The sequence below is a fragment of the Oncorhynchus kisutch genome, linkage group LG29, assembly GCF_002021735.2.
Source record: "Oncorhynchus kisutch isolate 150728-3 linkage group LG29, Okis_V2, whole genome shotgun sequence".
In the NCBI taxonomy this organism is placed as follows: Eukaryota; Metazoa; Chordata; class Actinopteri; order Salmoniformes; family Salmonidae; genus Oncorhynchus; species Oncorhynchus kisutch.
In genome coordinates this window covers 15074642-15092980 of record NC_034202.2, presented here as the reverse complement: position 1 = coordinate 15092980, position 18339 = coordinate 15074642, and the positions used below count along the sequence as shown (strand labels likewise).

At 45.6% G+C, this 18339-nt stretch overlaps 1 protein-coding gene across 1 annotated transcript in view; it reads right to left on the bottom strand.

Moving 5' to 3' along the window:
• Positions 1-18339, bottom strand: part of LOC109873574 (voltage-dependent N-type calcium channel subunit alpha-1B-like) — a 232508-nt gene that overhangs the window by 39047 nt on the left and 175122 nt on the right. The window contains exons 20-30 of the mRNA XM_031809441.1: positions 18117-18316; positions 16959-17094; positions 16626-16755; positions 15718-15777; positions 15290-15396; positions 9270-9366; positions 7968-8128; positions 7200-7337; positions 4299-4500; positions 3154-3318; positions 801-911 (exon numbers count right to left, since the gene is read on the bottom strand). Coding sequence (XP_031665301.1) covers positions 801-911; positions 3154-3318; positions 4299-4500; positions 7200-7337; positions 7968-8128; positions 9270-9366; positions 15290-15396; positions 15718-15777; positions 16626-16755; positions 16959-17094; positions 18117-18316 — 1507 coding nt within the window. The remainder of the gene's footprint in view (positions 1-800; positions 912-3153; positions 3319-4298; positions 4501-7199; positions 7338-7967; positions 8129-9269; positions 9367-15289; positions 15397-15717; positions 15778-16625; positions 16756-16958; positions 17095-18116; positions 18317-18339) is intronic.

Sequence of the window (18339 nt, the reverse complement as noted above, 5' to 3'; positions counted from 1 at the left end):
TACTAAGTGCAGAACAGGTGGAGGTAAGCGGTGTGTGAGAAAAGCCATTTAATACATGAGCCTGGTAAGTGGGGATGAAGCTGGAGATGAAATGCCTCGCTCAGGGACCAGACGGCCCGGCGCTGCCTGGGATATTTATCCCTCCCACACCTCTGCTTTACCTTCCCATCCTCTCATCTGGAGCTGTTGCGTCATCACCAACACACACACACATGCATGCATGCACACACACAGCTCTCCCCCTGTGGCTCTTGCTAAAGGCTTGCCAGCTTACCCTCATCCTATTCCCCCTCCCCTTTTCCTCAAAATGTCCCACATCCATCAACCCCCAAAGTCTACCAACATTCTCACAAAGGCTCTCTCTTTATCACTCTGTCCCGACGTCCCCCTTTTTCTATCTTTGCCTCTCTGTTTCTCTCTCTTTCCCACCTTGCACTCTTAGCAGAAAGAGTTCCAAAATAGTTCTTCGGCTGTCCCCATAGGATAACCCCTTTTGGTTCCAGGTAGAACCATTTTGGGTTCCATGTCAAATCCTCTGTGAAAAGGGTTCTACTTGGGACCAAAAGGGTTCTACTGTACCTAGCACCAACAAAGGTTCTTCAAAGGGTTATCCTACGGGGACAGCAAAATAACCCTTTTAGGTTCTAGATAACACCTTTTTGTGTGTGCTAGTCAAACTAGAGTCATCTATTTTTCCCAAAAAGGACATCTTCAGTGATTCCAAAGTAGTCTACACCCTATCTTCCCAAATGCTTGGATAGTGACCATTTCCAGTAGTGTATGGAGAGAAGCAGGCTCACCAGTGGTCCAAAAGCGATGATCTTCAGGATGCACTCCAGTGTGAAGAGAGCTGTGAACACGATGTTCAGGTACTTCAGCATGGCCTCGTACAGCTCCGGAGCACCGTGAAACTGAGGGCAGAGGTCAGGAAGACGTCACAGGTCAACTTTCACTCCCACTGAACATGAGTGAAATGATAATGGGCATGCCCATTTCCAATGTCCTACAGACATACTGTACCATTGCAATACCTGTGAAAGTGATCCTTCCCCTCTTTCTGTCAATCTGTCACACGCACACGCACACACACCTATAGTACACAAGTCCGGGTGGCCATTTGATAAATTGTTCAGCAGTCTTAAGGCTTGTAGGTAGAAGCTGTTAAGGAGCCTTTTGGTCCTAGACTTGGCGCTCCGGTACTGCTTGCCGTGCGGTAGAAGAGAGAACATTCCATGACTTGGGGGACTCGAGTCTTTGACAATTTTTTGGGCCTTCTTCTGACAGCGACTATTATATACTGTAGATACTGGATGTCAGGAAGCTTGGCCCCAGTGATGTACTGGGCCGTACGCACTACCCTCTGGAGCACCTTATGGTCAAATGCCGAGCAGTTGCCATACCAGGTCGGAGATGCAACCAGTCAATGGTGCAGCTGTAGAACTTCTTGAGGATCTGGAGACCCATGCCAAATCTTTTCAGTCTCCTGAGGCGGGAAAGGTGTTCGTGCCCTCTTCAAAACTGTCTTGGTGTGTTTGGATCATGATAGTTCGTTGGTGATGTGGACACCAAGGAACTTGAAACTCTCGACCCACTCCACTTCAGCCCCGTCAATGTTAATTGGGGCCTGTTTTGGCCCTCCTTTTCATGTAGTCCACGATCAGCTCCTTTGTCTTTCTCACATTGAGGGAGAGGTTGTTTTCCTGGCACCACACTGCCAGGTCTCTGACCTCCTCCCTATAGGCTGTCTCATTGTTGTTGGTGATCAGGCCTACCACTGTTGTGTTGTCAGCAAACTTAATGATGGTGTTGGAGTCGTGCTTGGACACGCAGTTGTGAGTGAACAGGCAGTACAGGATGGGACTAAGCATGCACCCCTGAGGGGCCCCAGTAAAGGTGACATGCTGGTAGAAATGAGGTAAAATCGATTTAAGTTTGCCTGCAATAATGTCCCTGGCCACTAGGAGCGCTGCTTCTGGATGTGCAGTTTTTCTTGTTAGCTTATGGCCTTATACAGCTCGTTGAGTGCGGTCTTAGTGCCAGCATCAGTTTGTGGTGGTAAATAGATAGCTACAAATAATATAGATGAGAACTCTCTTGGTACTGTAGGTAGTGTGGTCTACAGCTTAAAATGAGGTATTCTACCTCAGGCGAGCAATACCTCGAGACATCTTTAATATTAGACATTGCACACCAGCAATTACTGACAAATAGACACATACCCCATCTCCTCGTCTTACCAGACGTAGCTGCTCTGTCCTGCCGATGCACGGAGAAACCAGCCAGCTCTATATTATCCATGTCGTCGTTCGGCCACGTCTCGGTGAAACATAAGATATTACAGATTTTAATGTCCCGTTGGTAGGATAGTTTAATCGTAGATCGTCCAGTTTGTTTTCCTATGATTGCGCGTTGGCCAATAATACAGAGGGAGGTGGTGATTTACCTATTAGTCGGCGAATTCTTACAAGGCACCCCGCCCTCCTCCCCCTTTTTCTCCATCTTTTCTTCACGCGCATGACAGGGATTTGGGCCTGGTCTCGACAAAGCAGTATATCCTTCGTGTCAGACTCATTAAATAAAGAATCTTCGTCCACTTCGAGGAGAGTAATCGCTGTACTGATGTCCAGGAGCTTTTTGGGGGGGCATAAGAGAGGGTAGCAGCAACATTATGTACAAAATGAGTTCCAAACAAGGTGAAAAAACAAACAAAATAGCACAGTTGGTTAGGAGACCGTAAAACGGCAGCCATCCCCTCCGGCGCCATTATTCACTGTACATGATGTGTTACCCAGTTCTTTGTTTGAGAGAGCCAACTGAATGAATGGGCAGAAAGACAAGAATGTTGTCTATGCATCAGTGCATTGTACTCTGTGTGTAAAACACCGTCCCTCAGTCTGACAGACCTGTACAGGCCAACACCTGGAGATAAGCCAGCTGGATCAGCAATGTAGTTAAGGGTATTAGCATCAGAGAAGCTGCTCCTAAAACTAGCTTGTACGTCAACAATGGATACGTTTAACGTATCCTTCCAAATTATACTGCTTACTCATTCCAAAACCCTCTCCCAAAAGTTATCCCACTCAAGGTAGACATTTTCCCTTACAACAGATCGAGGATTAGATTTCACAACCACCAAATATCAGCGTCACTGACCTTCATCATCAGCACCACAGTGTTGAGTGCGATCATGGTCATGATGGAGTACTCAAAGGGCGGCGACACCACAAACTTCCACATCTTATACTGAAACGACTGCTTGTCAGCTGGCATGTAGCGCGTCAGAGGCTTGGCATTGATGGCAAAGTCGATACAAGCTCTCTGTGTTGGAGGTGGGAGGGAGAGACGGAGGGACGGAGGGAGACAAAGAGGGATGAGGCAGGATAGAGGTAGTGAGGGAACAAAGTACATAAAAAAAACTTTTAAGATTATCTTAGAAGTATATTATGTATAAGTTTGTGAAACTCACTCATCTCCCTAATCAGATCTGATATTTTTCAAACACTGATTATTAGTTAAAAAAAATGCTATACATAAAGTAACAACTAAGGCTACACAATTGGCATGCATCCCAACAGTTTCCAGACATGTTTAATATCTTCACACAAGGCTGCAAAACCAGTCTCTCTGATCACTCGCCAGTAGTTTACCAACCTGAAGCACAAAATCGGTGTCCCAAATGGCACCCTATTCCCTTTATAGTGCACCATAAATGGAATAGGGTGCCACTTGAGACACACTAAGTGAAACTCTCTATGATGTAGGAAATAGAGAGAGCTGGATGGACTACACTGGGCTGGTTGCTTCACAGGTGTGTTGCTGTTCTAGCAAGGAGGCTAGCAAGGAAATGAGCTGAAAAAGTCCACAGGTGCTGTAACTGGTGCTGTAACTGGTGTTAGGATATCCAACACTGGGCCAGTTTCAACAGAGGAGCGGCAGGAATGACTTGGCCTTGTATTAATAACTATCTGTGCAAGTTGAATCAAAAAGTACCTTTTGGGTACCAGGCAACTAGGTTTGAGTGTTTGTGTGTGTGTATGTGTGTGTGTTTTTCTCTCCATGTGTGTGTTTGTGTGTACATGGTGTCTTTCTCTCTCTGTGTGTGACTGCGTGTGTTCAGACAGCATACTGTCCCTCGTTCTTCTCCAGACTACACTCTGACATGGCCTCGTCTCCCTACTCCTTGAAGGAGTGTGTGTGTGTGTGTGTGTGTGTGTGTGTGTGTGTGTGTGTGTGTGTGTGTGTGTGTGTGTGTGTGTGTGTGTGTGTGTGTGTGTGTGTGTGTGTGTGTATTTGTGTACCTCGTTCTTCTCCAGACTACACTCTGACATTGCCTTGTCTCCCTGTTCCTGGAAGGTGATGATGATGAGAGCCACAAAGATGTTGACGAAGAAGAAGGGAAAGACCACAAAGTAGACCACATAGAAGATAGAGGTCTCCATACGGAAGCCTGGGCTGGGGCCCTGGTCCTCATAGGTGGCATCCACAGAATGCTTTAGGACCCTGGAGAGAACAGGCAAACACAGAGGCATTTATAGATGAAAAGGGGCAGGGTAAATGTGGCCCTAGTGGCTGAACTTGTGTCAGTTTCACATTTTTCACACTAATGGTTAGGGTTAGGATTGGGGGAGGGAAAGCTGACCCTAGAACCATATCTAGAGGAAACTTCACTCCGGGGCTATACAAACATGAGACAATGGCAATTACACTGAACTAAGAAGACAAACATGCAACCATTGTGCATATGTTAAGTAATGTACAGTGCTTTTGTATACAGCAATATTGGGTGTCTAAGACAATTTCCCTCTGGAGGACATTACAGTTTATTCTATCCTAACTAGCTTAATTGTTATAGCCAATACAGATGGCAGCCAAGGGAGGGCACATACAGTGCCTTCAGAAAGTATTCATGCCCCTTGACTTATTCCACATTTTGCTGTGTTACAGCCTGAATTCAAAATGGATTAAGTCAAATTTTTTCCCACCAATCTACACAAAATATGGCATAATGACAAAGTGATTTTTTATTTTTTGCCAATGTATTGGAAATGAAATAGAGAATTTATTTACACCCCTGAGTCAATACATGTTAGAATCACCTTTGGTAGCGATTTGAGCTGTGAGTCTATCTGGGTAAGTATCTAAGAGCTTCGCACACCTTGATTATACAATATTTGCACATTCTTCTTCTTAAAATTCTTCAAGCTCTGTCAAGTTGTTTGCTTATCATTGACAGCCATTTTCAAGTCTTGCCATAGATTGTCAAGACGATTTTAAGCCAAAACTGTAACTAGGCCATTGACTATTGTTTTGGTAAGCAAGACAATGGCCTTGTGTTTTAGGTTTGGTTATTGTCTTGTTGAAATGTGAATTTGTCTGTTGGAAAGCAGACTTACTCAGGTTTTCCGCTAGGATTTTGCCTGTGCTTACCTCTATTGCGTTTATTTTTATTTAAACAAATATCCCTTGTCCTTGCCCGTGAGAAGCATACCCATAACTTGATGCAGCTACCACCATGATTGAAAATAGTGATGTGTTGTGTTGGATTCGCCCCAAACATAACGCTTTGTATTCAGGACATAAAGCTAATTTCTTTGCCGTTTTACTTTAATGCCTTATTGCATGCATGTTTTGGAATATTTGCATTCTGTAAGGATTTCTTCTTTTCACTCTGTCATTTAGGTTAGTATTGTGGAGTAACTACAATGTTGTTGATCCATCCTCAGTTTTCACCTATCACAGCCATTCGACTATGTAACTGTTTAAAGTCACTATTGGCCTTCCTTCCTCTGCAGCAACTGAGAAGAAAGGACGCCTGTATAGTGTAGTGACTGGGTGTATTGATCCACCATCCATAGTGTAATTAACAACTTCACCATGCTCAAAGGGATATTCAATGTCTGCTTATTTTTATGTGCCCTTCTTTGTGAGGCAACGGAAAACCTCCTTGGTCTTTGTGGTTGAATCAGTGTTTGAAATTCACTGCTCGACCGAGGGATCTTACAGATAATTGTGTCTGTGGGATATGGGATACAGAGATGAGGTAGTCATTCAAAAATCACGTTAAACACTATTATTGCACACAGAGTGAGTCCATGCAACTTATTTTGTGACATATTTAGGCGTGCCATAACAAAAGGGTTGAACTCTTACTGACTCAAGACATTTCCTAATATTTTATTAATTTGTGTGTAGGCCAGTGACACACATTCTAAATGTCATTTGTATTAAATTGAGGCACAAATACTTTCTGAAGGCACTGATTAGGATATGTGTTGTACAAGCATGTTGTGAAATAAAATGCTATACATTTACTGGAACAAAGCATGCCCAATATTGATCTGTCACCTCCAGGGGATATTACTATAAAGCATGGAATAATAGAATGTTCACCAGGTTCACCATTTTATTCCACAACATGCTTGTACAACACATACTGTATCCTTATCAGTGCCTTCAGAAAGTATTTATACCCCTTGACTTTTTCCACATTTTGTTACAGCCTTATTAAAACAGATTGAATCCTTTTTTCACTCATTAATCAACAAACAATACAAACAAGCATTTTTGATTATTTCAACAAAAAAAATCTAAACTGAAATATCACATTTACAGCGACTTTAGCATTGAGTCTTCTTGGGTAGGATGCTACAAGCTTGGCACATCTGTATTCGGGGATGAAAAATGACTGACAAGCTGAGGAGAGCACATAAGACACTCCAGCACCGTGAAGATTCTACATGTCATATAAATCAGGGTAATGATGAGGGACATACTGTATCTCTGACTAGCGCTGTCTCCTCCTGAACATTAACTCAATGCAAGCATGCACACAATCAGAAACACACACATACATATATATACATATATACACACACCTCCCACTGGAGCTCGCCCCACCTAGCATCCCTCTGAGAGCATTTATTTCCCCCATATCATTGGCACTTTGGCCTTTGAATTGGATATAAAATGGGCTGCTCGTCTTGTAAAGGACACTCTGTACGTTCAATAAGGGTTGAAGGACCCCGTTGGAACCCTCTCGTCTGCCCGGGAAGCTGACTGGCTACCCTGTGGTTATGTGAGTAGGTGATGTGTAGGTGTTTGGCTAACCAGTGATTATGTGACTGGGTTATTTCCAGTAATTGGCTGGCCTGAGCCACTCTCTGCAGCCTATTGGCTGGTGTGAGGCATGGGCTACTCACATTGGCCAGCCCTCCCCAGTGGAGACGGTGAAGAGGGTGAGGAAGGCCCACAGCACGTTATCATAATGGAACTCGTACTTTCTCCACTCACGATCCTGGGCAGCCACGTCATCACGGTCATAGTCCAGAAACTTACCCCTGATGAATGAGAGAGAGAGAGAGAGAGAGAGAGAGAGAGAGAGAGAGAGAGAGAGAGAGAGAGAGAGAGAGAGAGAGAGAGAGAGAGAGAGAGAAAAATAGAGAGTAGCACAATATTGTATTAGAATATTGTAGGTGAATTGCTCAAGCTGGGGTACCAGCCAAAAGTTTATTAAACTTTATTTTTACTATTTTCTACACTGTAGAATAATAGTGAAGACATCAAAACTATGAAATAACACATGGAATCGTGTAGTAACCAACAAAAGTGTTAAACAAATCTAAATATATTTTATAGTTGAGATTTTTCAAAGTAGCCACCCTTTGCCTTGATGACAGCTTTGCACATGCTTGTCATTCTCTCAACCAGCTTCATGAGATAGTCACCTGGAATGCATTTCAATTAACAGGTGTGTCTGGAATTTTTTTCTACTACATGGTTCCACATGTGTTATTTCATAGTTTTGATGTCTTCACTATTATTCTACAATTGTAGACATTGGTACAAATCAAGAAAAACCCTGGAATGAGTAGTTGTGCCCAAACTTTTGACTGGTACTGTATGTATTTAGCAAGGGTTCATATCCAATACCAGTCCGTGTCAGTACTGTAAGAGTGTCTGTAATGTACCTGCAGTCCTTCTCCAGACTTTTAGACTCATCGGTGCAGTAGAAGAACTTGCCCTTGAACAACTGCACAGCGATCACAGCGAAGATGAACATGAAGAGCATGTAGACAATGAGGATGTTGAGCACGTTCTTCAGAGAGTTGACCACGCAGTCAAACACAGCCTGAAGGGGAAGACAAACACACACAATCACTCAAACTCACATTGACATGCATCTAAACACCCGGCCGCACACGCACGCGCACACGCACACGCACACACACACACACACACACACACACACACACACACACACACACACACACACACACACACACACACGCCCACACGCACGCACACACACACACACACACATGCACACACACAAGCATGCACACACACACACGCACGCACACACACACACACACACACACACGCACACACACACACACGCACACACACGCACAAACACACACACATGCACACACACAAGCATGCACACACAGTCCCTTCACAGCACTCTGTTGATCAGTTTGCGGTTTGATGACTCGGTTTGCGGTTTGATGTCACGGCAGGTATGCAATCTGCCCAATGAATATGTATCAGCTGGGGGATGAATAAGACAGTAACTCACAGAGCTGCTCTGCGATGTAAGGTATTTCCACCAACCTGTCACAAATGCCACTGTCCAAGTATCTAACTGTATGTGAGTGGTTAGCTCTGGTCAGGGCATTATGTGCAGCATGCTGATGCTGAGCCTTCAGCACTGAGCCTTCAGCACTGAGCCTTCAGCATCAGCAAGCGGAACATAATGCCCTGGACCAGAGCTAGAGAGTAGTGGGCTTATCTCCCTGCCAACACTGATCAATCTCAATCATCTCAAACACCAATCAATTCCATTCATAGGATTTGCTGCGGTCTTTGGTCCAATCCATGACCTTTGTCTGATCAACTACCTTTCCACATATCAATTACTTTGGTCTAGTCTGGTTCAGACAATATCAGAGCTGGAGCCCGGGGTCCTGATGAGAGTGAGACGGATTTGCATTTTTCTCATTTGTCACATAAAAACAGTCGCCGGGTGGGGGATGATAAACTGGTATATGAAGATAGACACTGGGGATATCAGTCATGACATCACGCCATCCTCTCCCATGAACTAATCTCTCATACAATCACCTGCGAGTTCGGGAACCCACTGTCTGCCGCTGCAGCATTTGTGTGAGCGTGTGCGTGTTTGTGGGTGTGTGCAACGTGTCAACCGGTCATGGAAGCTGCTTCTCTGCTCTGTCAGAGAGGAGGTGACGGGTGGCAGATGTAGTCACCTTGAGCTTGGGCAGTCGTTTAATGGTCTTCAGGGGCCTCAGGACTCGCAGCACCCTGAGTGACTTGATGGTGTTGATGTCCTTGCCTTTAGTTCCTCTGCACAGAGCAAGACCACAGTTAGTGAACGAAGAAGAACATTCTGCTGTGGACCACAGGCTCTCACCACTGCCTTACCTTCTGTTCTGTCGCACACACAGCAAGCGCACACACACACGCACACGCACACGCACACACATGCACGCACACACAATATTTAGTAATATCTCTCTCTTCACTCATTCTCTTTAAGGCACACGTATCAAATGTCCTTCCATCCCTGCAGGTTGTAGTGAGGTATACTCAGTGGTTAGTAGAGTACAGTAGAGTACAGTAGAGTACAGTACAGTACAGTAGAGTAGAGTACAGTACAGTACAGTAGAGTACAGTAGAGTTAGTAAAATACATGCATGTGAGTAAATGGCTTATTCTACAGAAACATACTGTACCTAGCAACACAGGGTAGGACAGTAAATCACATTTCACGAGCAATTCAAAGGGTTTCTATACAGGGAACAATCACATAACAGGACGAAGTACTAAGATCCACTATCCACTGGTATTTCTGTGGAATAACACAGACATACACCGTTGTAGAAAAAGACACAAAGAAACAAGTCCTGATCAGGGACACGCTTCTTTGCAGGAACCAGTGCTGTCCTAGCCATTGGAGCTGTCCTAGCCATTGGAGCTGTCCTAGCCATTGGAGCTGTCCTAGCCAATGGAGCTGTCCTAGCCATTGGAGCTGTCCTAGTCATTGGAGCTGTCCTAGTCAATGGAGCTGTCCTAGTCATTGGAGCTGTCCTAGCCATTGGAGCTGTCCTAGTCATTGGAGCTGTCCTAGCCATTGGAGCTGTCCTAGTCATTGGAGCTGTCCTAGTCAATGGAGCTGTCCTAGTCATTGGAGCTGTCCTAGCCATTGGAGCTGTCCTAGTCATTGGAGCTGTCCTAGTCATTGGGGCTGTCCTAGCCATGGGAGCTGTCCTAGTCATTTGAGCTGTCCTAGTCATTGGAGCTGTCCTAGCCATTGGAGCTGTCCTAGCCATTGGAGCTGTCCTAGTCATTGGAGCTGTCCTAGTCATTGGAGCTGTTCTAGCCATTGGAGCTGTCCTAGTCATTGGAGCTGTCCTAGCCATTGGAGCTGTCCTAGCCATTGGAGCTGTCCTAGTCATTGGAGCTGTCCTAGCCATTGGAACTGTCCTAGCCATTGGAGCTGTCCTAGCCATTGGAGCTGTCCTAGCCATTGGAGCTGTCCTAGTCATTGGGGCTGTCCTAGCCATTGGAGCTGTCCTAGTCATTGGAGCTGTCCTAGTCATTGGAGCTGTCCTAGCCATTGGAGCTGTCCTAGCCATTGGAGCTGTCCTAGCCATTGGAGCTGTGCTTGCTACAGTGGCGGGTTAAACAGCAATGATTTAGAACCTGTTAGCGACAATATACCGTACTGTCCTCAGGAGCCAGAAGGACATTGGTCAATGACAGTGAATGTGGAGTCAATACAGTAATCTACCGACACATTGGCCGTGTCTGAAATCTGTCTTGACTACTACTTACTAAAACTACATACTGTGTACTAATCGTTCTACACACTATTTAAAATGTACTGTTTAGTAAAAATGTATGCAGCAGTGTGTGTCCGGTCACAACTCCTTAGCAGGTTGATAAGCCCTGGGGCTCTGCACTCATCTGTAGAGAGCTCTCTCGGGTCCATCTCTCCCCCCTAATTCCCTTTCCCCCTCCTCTCTCTCAGCTCACACCGGCAGAAATCAGAAAAGTCCTCTTTGACCATCTATATGGATGGGACTGGAGATTCTAAATTCAAATAAGTGCCAGACAGTCAACAGGGGTGGGAGGGTATTCCACTATACAGTTTGGAATCATGACCTGAGATACATACACACCTCACACCTTTGAATAAATCACACACTGACATCAGTGGGAAGATGGGTAGATCAGATGGAGCTACACATGCACATATCTCAAGTGAGGACCGAGGCCATAATGGCTTAGTCTATTTGAACTCCGTGGACACAACATACCTCAGTAAAGAGAAGAAAAACAGAAGCATGGTTCCACACAGATTGGGTGTGTTGACTTTTTCTTATCCAATGGGAGCTTCAGGTTTAATACACTGGCATGCAACAGTCATGCTCTGAAGACCTGGTTACCCTGGCATGCAATCTGGTAAGTCAACCCCCGCTAGCATCAGTCCAGGGTCTCAACACGTCTAGATGGCGAGTGAACCGTGCCCCAATAGCGTTCAGAAGAGCCGTGGGCTGAAAGGATGGATGCGTGTGTGTTCACATCAAAGAAGCTCAGATCATCCCTGATTATCCTCGGTCACCGTGACTACAGCGTTCTCAGCTGCCCCTTTCCGAAAGAGAGCGCGCAGCAGTTCCTGTTTACGGATGGGGGTATCTGTCTTCCAATCATCTGCCTCTCAGTGGGTATTATTCCCAACCTTCTGCTCTTTCTGTTGTTTCCACCCAAGGCCAAACAAGAAGGGGAAACAAAATTCACCCTCCCTGATCAGCCCTTCTCACTAATTATTTCGCTATTTATGATGATGCTGATGAGGTAAGTATGTTTGTATGTGACATGTGACTTTCTGATGACACCGTTTGTTAATATTGACTTGATTTACTGTAATTCTTGGGTATGTTGGCGTTGTATAACCGTTCTTTACTTTATCATGTCGGCATACAATGGCAACAAGAGATGGGGTGTAACATGATTAGTGATTGTCTTCTGAAAGCTATTGGGAAGAGTCTTGGTTCACTGAGAGGGTAAGAGGGGGGGGGGGTATCCTGCCCAGTGCAGGACAGATAGTGAGAGCATTGGAACGCGATGGCGGAGGTTGATGGGGAACGTTTTGGGAGGATGGGGCTTTGGGGTCAGGGGTCAATAAGAGAGAGTGTTGGTCCCCACCTGGCCACGCTTTGTTGCGATCTGATGAAGAGAAACAATAATAAACAGAACACACACAAACACGTCACAAAGCCACATAGAACAAACGGAAAGCACAGAAGAAATTATGGCTGCTTCATGAAGACAAAGAAAAAGGCAGAAATATACAGAAACACTAAGAAAAAGAAACACTTTAGGCCACTATAAGACAGTATTAATAACGCTGTTGAAGAGAGGAGGAGATATAGTGGCTGGAGCTAGTTAGCCTTAAGACTTAATACTGAACATTGAAACACATCAGTAAGAGACAAATAATGACAAGCAAACGGAAGCATTTAATTCACTTCAAGTCAAGAGCAAAAAAAAGAAGAAACCTTCAGACTGATCTGAAAATGACAGCTGTAGGGGGTTATGGCTGTCTATCTTCTGTTTCTGACAAGAAAACCCAGGGTGCGTCCTAAATTAAACCATACATAGTGCACTACCTTTGACCAGAGCCATATGGGACCTTTTCAAAATAAGTGCACTATATAGGGAATAGGGTGCCATTTGGGATTTATTTATTTTTTCTGACAGGAGATTTTCCAGTGAGATGGCATCAAGGAAGAGAAGACATGACGTTCGACAAAAGACACATCTGAGAGTGCCATCTATCCCTCAGTCTGTCTGCCAGGGAAGTGAGCAGCTCAGAGATGGAGGCTAGGGAGAAAGTATATCATCCAGATAACCTCCATATCAGCTACCCAGCATTCCACAGTACCAGGAGAGGAACACATATATACCATATTGAGCCAGTATTATGGGACAACAACTACCATACACACACACACACACACACACACACGCACACACACACACACACACACACACACTTGGATGTATGAGCATATAGACAGCCATTCACACACACATACAGTGACCGCACACACATCTCAAACGCACCTACTGTTCCATGCAAAAATATCCTCTCAATGATGAGACCGTGTGAATTTTTAAATGGGAGAGTAAATCAATGAACATATGCAAATAAACAGAACAATATACAGTAATATAATGAATGTGAATCTATAGATATATAGGCTAGTTAAGCAAATGGACTGAGCAATGAGAGTGAGGCTGCTGGCTACAGTCATGCTACGCTACATACCTACAGTATACGCTGGACAGGCAGTGAAAGACAGACAGACAAGTAAACGGGCAAGAAAGGGACACGCAAGACAGGGACAAGCAAGAAAGCAGGCAATCACAAAGGCATTACCCCATGAAGCTCCTGAAAGCAATCCAAGCCAACAAAAGAGAAAACAGAGGGACAGTTTGAAAGAAAGGGGAAAGAGACAGAGTCAGCGACACAGAAAACCACAGAAGAACCCATCAAAACACAGTAGGCTACTGTCCGGAAAAAAAGAGAGAAGAGGCTAGAAGGATAGAGAAGTAAAACAACAGCAATACAGATGTGGTACAATTTGCTACTTCAGAGGTTATTACACATTAGCCCCATCGTGACACCACTGGGTGTAAAACAACTGAAGGAGCTGGCAGAGAAAACACCATTTCCTTTTACTCCAGAGACGCAGATGGCTGGTCGGCATGCTTGAAAAGACTGGTTTTCACCTTCCGATATTGTCTTTGTGTGCGTGTGTGCGTGTGTGTGTGTGTGTGTCTGAGACTGTGTGTGTGTGCTTGTGTGTGTGTGTGTTACTTGCCATAGATGCACCTGATGACTTTCCGTCTCAGTTCCCCAGGGAGGGAGAGAGGAACAGCTGTACATTAGCACTATGAGGAACCCATGGTGTCCCTCTCCCCAGATCAACCTCACGCTCATAGCTCAAATCACACACCCGGTATTAGTACACAGATAGGAGGTGGTTATGATAGGCTAAGAGAAGAGACACAATAATCACAGGCAATGGAGTTTGGCCACCGGACTATTTACATTGACACCCCCCCTCCATTTGTTTTGTACACTGCTGCTACTTGCTGTTTATTATCTATGCATAGTCACGTCACCCCTTCCTACATGTACAAGTTACCCCAACTAACCTGTACCCCAGCACACTGACTCGGTACCGGTACCCCCTGTATATAGCCTCGTTATCGTTTTATTTTGTTACTTTTTATAATTTTTTACTTTAGTTTATTTGGTAAATATTTTCTTAACTCTTCTTGAACACACACACTGTTGGTTAAGGGCTTGTAAGTAGGCATTTCACGGTAAGGTCTACACTTTTATTTGGCTCATGTGACAAATACATTTTGATTTGATTTGTAAGTGCGCCAGCAGGGGGAGCCAGTGTGTGACTGTGAGGGGGGAATCTGTCGAGGTGGCACACTGTAGGGGAGAGGTGCTGTTGGCTGAGACAGGCCTTGAAACAGCAATAATACAGTAATTAATTTAAAAGGGCAAACCAGGATTGATCCATGCATTTTGGACGTTTACATTAATGATATATAGCCATTCATTCTTGAAGAATATAACTTATAAATGTCTCATGAGCTTTTTTTAATGTTATTATATATATATTTTTAATTACCCCTTTTTTCTCCCCAATTTCATTGTATCCAATTGGTAGTAGTTACAGTCTTGTCTCATCTCTGCAACTCCCATACGGACTCGGGAGAGGCGAAGGTCAAGAGCCATGCGTCCTCCAAAACAGAACCCAACCTAGCCGCACTGCTTCTTGACACAACGCACATCCAACCCGGGCTCGAACCCAGAATGTCTGGTGGCACCGCTAGCACTGCGATGCAGTGCCTCGGACCACTGCGCCACCCGCCCTGTCCCATGAGCTTTGTTCAACTGTCTTACCCATAATCCACAATATCAACTTGTTTTACTCGATTGTTTGTAAACAATCCAATTGTTAACAACCACTGTATAGTTTTACAACAGTCCTCACATCCATGTTTCCGATCTTCGAATGTGAGAGAGGTTACATTTCTCCAGCCCCCGCCCCTCAGCTGTTTACCAAAACAAATGGTGAGGTGACGGATGTTGTTGTTTTTCGGAATCACAGATTGCCACTTTAAGCCCTTCTACAGCTGCCAGAGGAACATGCAGTACGTCAAAGTGTGTACTTACGAGCAGGCGAACGCCACCAGAGCTCCACTGACCACGATAAAGTCCAGGATGTTCCACAGGTCGCGGAAGTAAGAACCAGGATGGAGGAGTAGTCCCAGGTCTATCATCTACACACAGAGATGCAGAGGATCGATATACGGGGAAGACGATCCACATGAAACTACTAGTACTAACAGTTTGCAATCTCACCCTCTGAAACAGTATAAGTGTCCAAGGGATGAACGTTACCACTCCAGTAAAGAGCCCTGCTATTGGATGTAGTACTTAAAAAGGAACCAGATATCTCGCTTCCAACTTGAGGCAGCGTTGCAGTGCAGTTATTTTGAGCTGCAACCTAAGAGATGCACCTCTGTGTGTTTTATTCAAACTAAGGAAACTGTCCAATGTCCATTGGCAACACGTTCCCCGGCATGACATTGACCTCTCACCTTAATCACCATTTCAAAGGTGAACACTCCCGTGAAGACGTAGTCCAGGTATTTGAGCACCTGCAAGAGGACATATGACGGTGAGACACTATTGAACCGTCTGTCAGAAGTCAAACAGCCTGTCTTCTTTACCCTTCCCCAAGACACAAATGCGAAAGTGAACAGCAAACCTGGTTTCAGAAAACAAATAAAGCAAGACCTCACGGCACAACACCGCTCCCCCATGTGACCTGCTTGTTGTGTGTATGTACTGTGGCACGTATGTGGAGCTCATAGATGCACACACACACACACACTACATGTTCATGTTCTGAAATGTATGTCAACTGTAAAATATTTGGTCTGTAATGTCTTTTTCGTTACGTGTCAGACCCCTGTAAGACTAGCTGTCGCCATTGGCAACGACTAATGTGAATCCTAATAAATCAAAATCAAAAAAGCAGGCAATAGCCTTAGCAGCACTCAGCTCATGTTTATTCCAGCTGAGCCCTTCACTAGAATGCTAATAAGTTAAGCCTGTCTTTTTGAAGACCCAAATGAACTCAAAAATACTTTGCAGAAATACTGTGCACTCTCACACAGTATAACTGTCAGGTGATATTAACAGAAATTCTAGAAGCTTCTGTCAGCTCAATCAGGCCTAATGAATCAGCTAGTCAGTCAGTTAGTCAGTCAGTCGGAATGAGGACCAGAGGGGGTTGTGGGATTTGGAGGCACAATTTAAGTCCAAATTCCTTTAGCGCTAGTAGGGACTGCCCCTCAGGCCTCTGTACTTGTAAAGGACCCAAAAACCCAGCAGCCCAGTGTGTGTGTGTGTGTGTGTGTGTGTGTGTGTGTGTGTGTGTGTGTGTGTGTGTGTGTGTGTGTGTGTGTGTGTGTGTGTGTGTGTGTGCACTTGCAGGACTCACGTTATTGCGTGGTGCATTGGCCTGCACAGGGTCTTCAGCAGCCAGGGCTATGCTGCTCATGGTGATGACCGACAGGATACACATCTCAAAGTAACGCAGGTTCACCACGTAGTGGCACAGCCGACGCACCCTGAACAGCAAAGCACAGGTCATCTCTCTGAGTTCACTCAACATACCCTCCCAAAACGCTAACAGAACACTGAGTTGGACTCAATACAGTAATGCAGAAAATGTCTTACTGCCTTTATAGGTAGAACTATCACTGTTATACTGCACACATATGGGCAAGATAAATTAGAGCCAGCAGGTTCGATGTCTCTGGCCCTGACTTACGGGTTGGTCTGCCCGAACACAAACATGGAGCTGTAGGGTAGAATGTGTTTGGGGCCGTTCTTCAGCTCCTCCTCATCCTCCTCTAAGTTCTTCTTCTCCTCGTTCAGGGGGAGGCTCTCACGGTCTATGTTATTCACTATCAGATAGAGAGAGAGAGAGAGAGAGAGAGAGAGAGAGAGAGAGAGAGAGAGAGAGAGAGAGAGAGATATTGACTTAAGTGTTTCCCCTGCAGCCCATGCATGAAATGAGCATAACACAGTGAGGTACTGACTGAGGTACTGACTGAGGTACAGACTGAGGTACAGACTGGAATACTGACGGGGTACTGTCGGAGGTACAGACTGAGGTACAGACTGAGGTACTGACTGAGGTACTGGCTGAGGTACAGACTGAGGTACTGGATGGGGTACTGACTGGGGTACTGATTGAGGTACAGACTGAGGTACTGACTGAGGTACAGACTGGAATACTGATGGGGTACTGACGGAGTACTGACGGTGGCACTGACTGAGGTACAGACTGAGGTACAGACTGGAATACTGTACCTGTCGGAGGTACAGACTGAGGTACAGACTGGGATACTGACTGGGTACTGACAGGGTACTGACGGGGGTACCGAATGAGGTACTGACTGAGGTAGTGACTGGGGTACAGGCTGGAATACTGACTGGTATACAGACTGGGGTACAGACTGAGGTACAGACTGGAATACTGGTGGGGTACTGACAGGGTACTAACGGGGGTACAGACGGGGGTACCGACTGAGGTACTGACTGAGGTACCGACTTAGGTACTGACTGGGATACAGACTGGGTTACAGACTGAGGTATAGACTGGAATAATGATGGGGATACTGACGGGGATACTGACAGGGATACTGATGGGGATACTGACGGGGATACTGACGGGGATATGGACGGGGATACTGACGGGGATACTGACGGGGATACTGACGGGGATACTGACGGGGGTACTGACGGGGGTACTGACGGGGATACTGACAGGGATACGGACTGGGATACTGACGGGGATACTGACGGGGATACGGACTGGGATACTGACGGGGATACTGACGGAGATACTGACGGGGGTACTGACGGGGATACTGATGGGGGTACAGACTGGAGTACAGATTGGGATACTGACTGGGGTACTGACTGGGTATGATGGTAGTCTCTCTGGGCGGGGCAGTGATGGTGACAGGGATGTGGACAGTGTTGCTGTTGAGGCCTGCCTGGCTGGCTCTGTGGCTGTTCTTCTGGTTGTCTGCATCCTCTTGCTTCTCTCCGGCCTGCAGACCTGCAGGAGGCTGCACAGGGCTGGTGGCCAGGCTCTCCCCTTGAGCGTCCAGTGAAGCTCTGTGGTGACGACATGACAATAG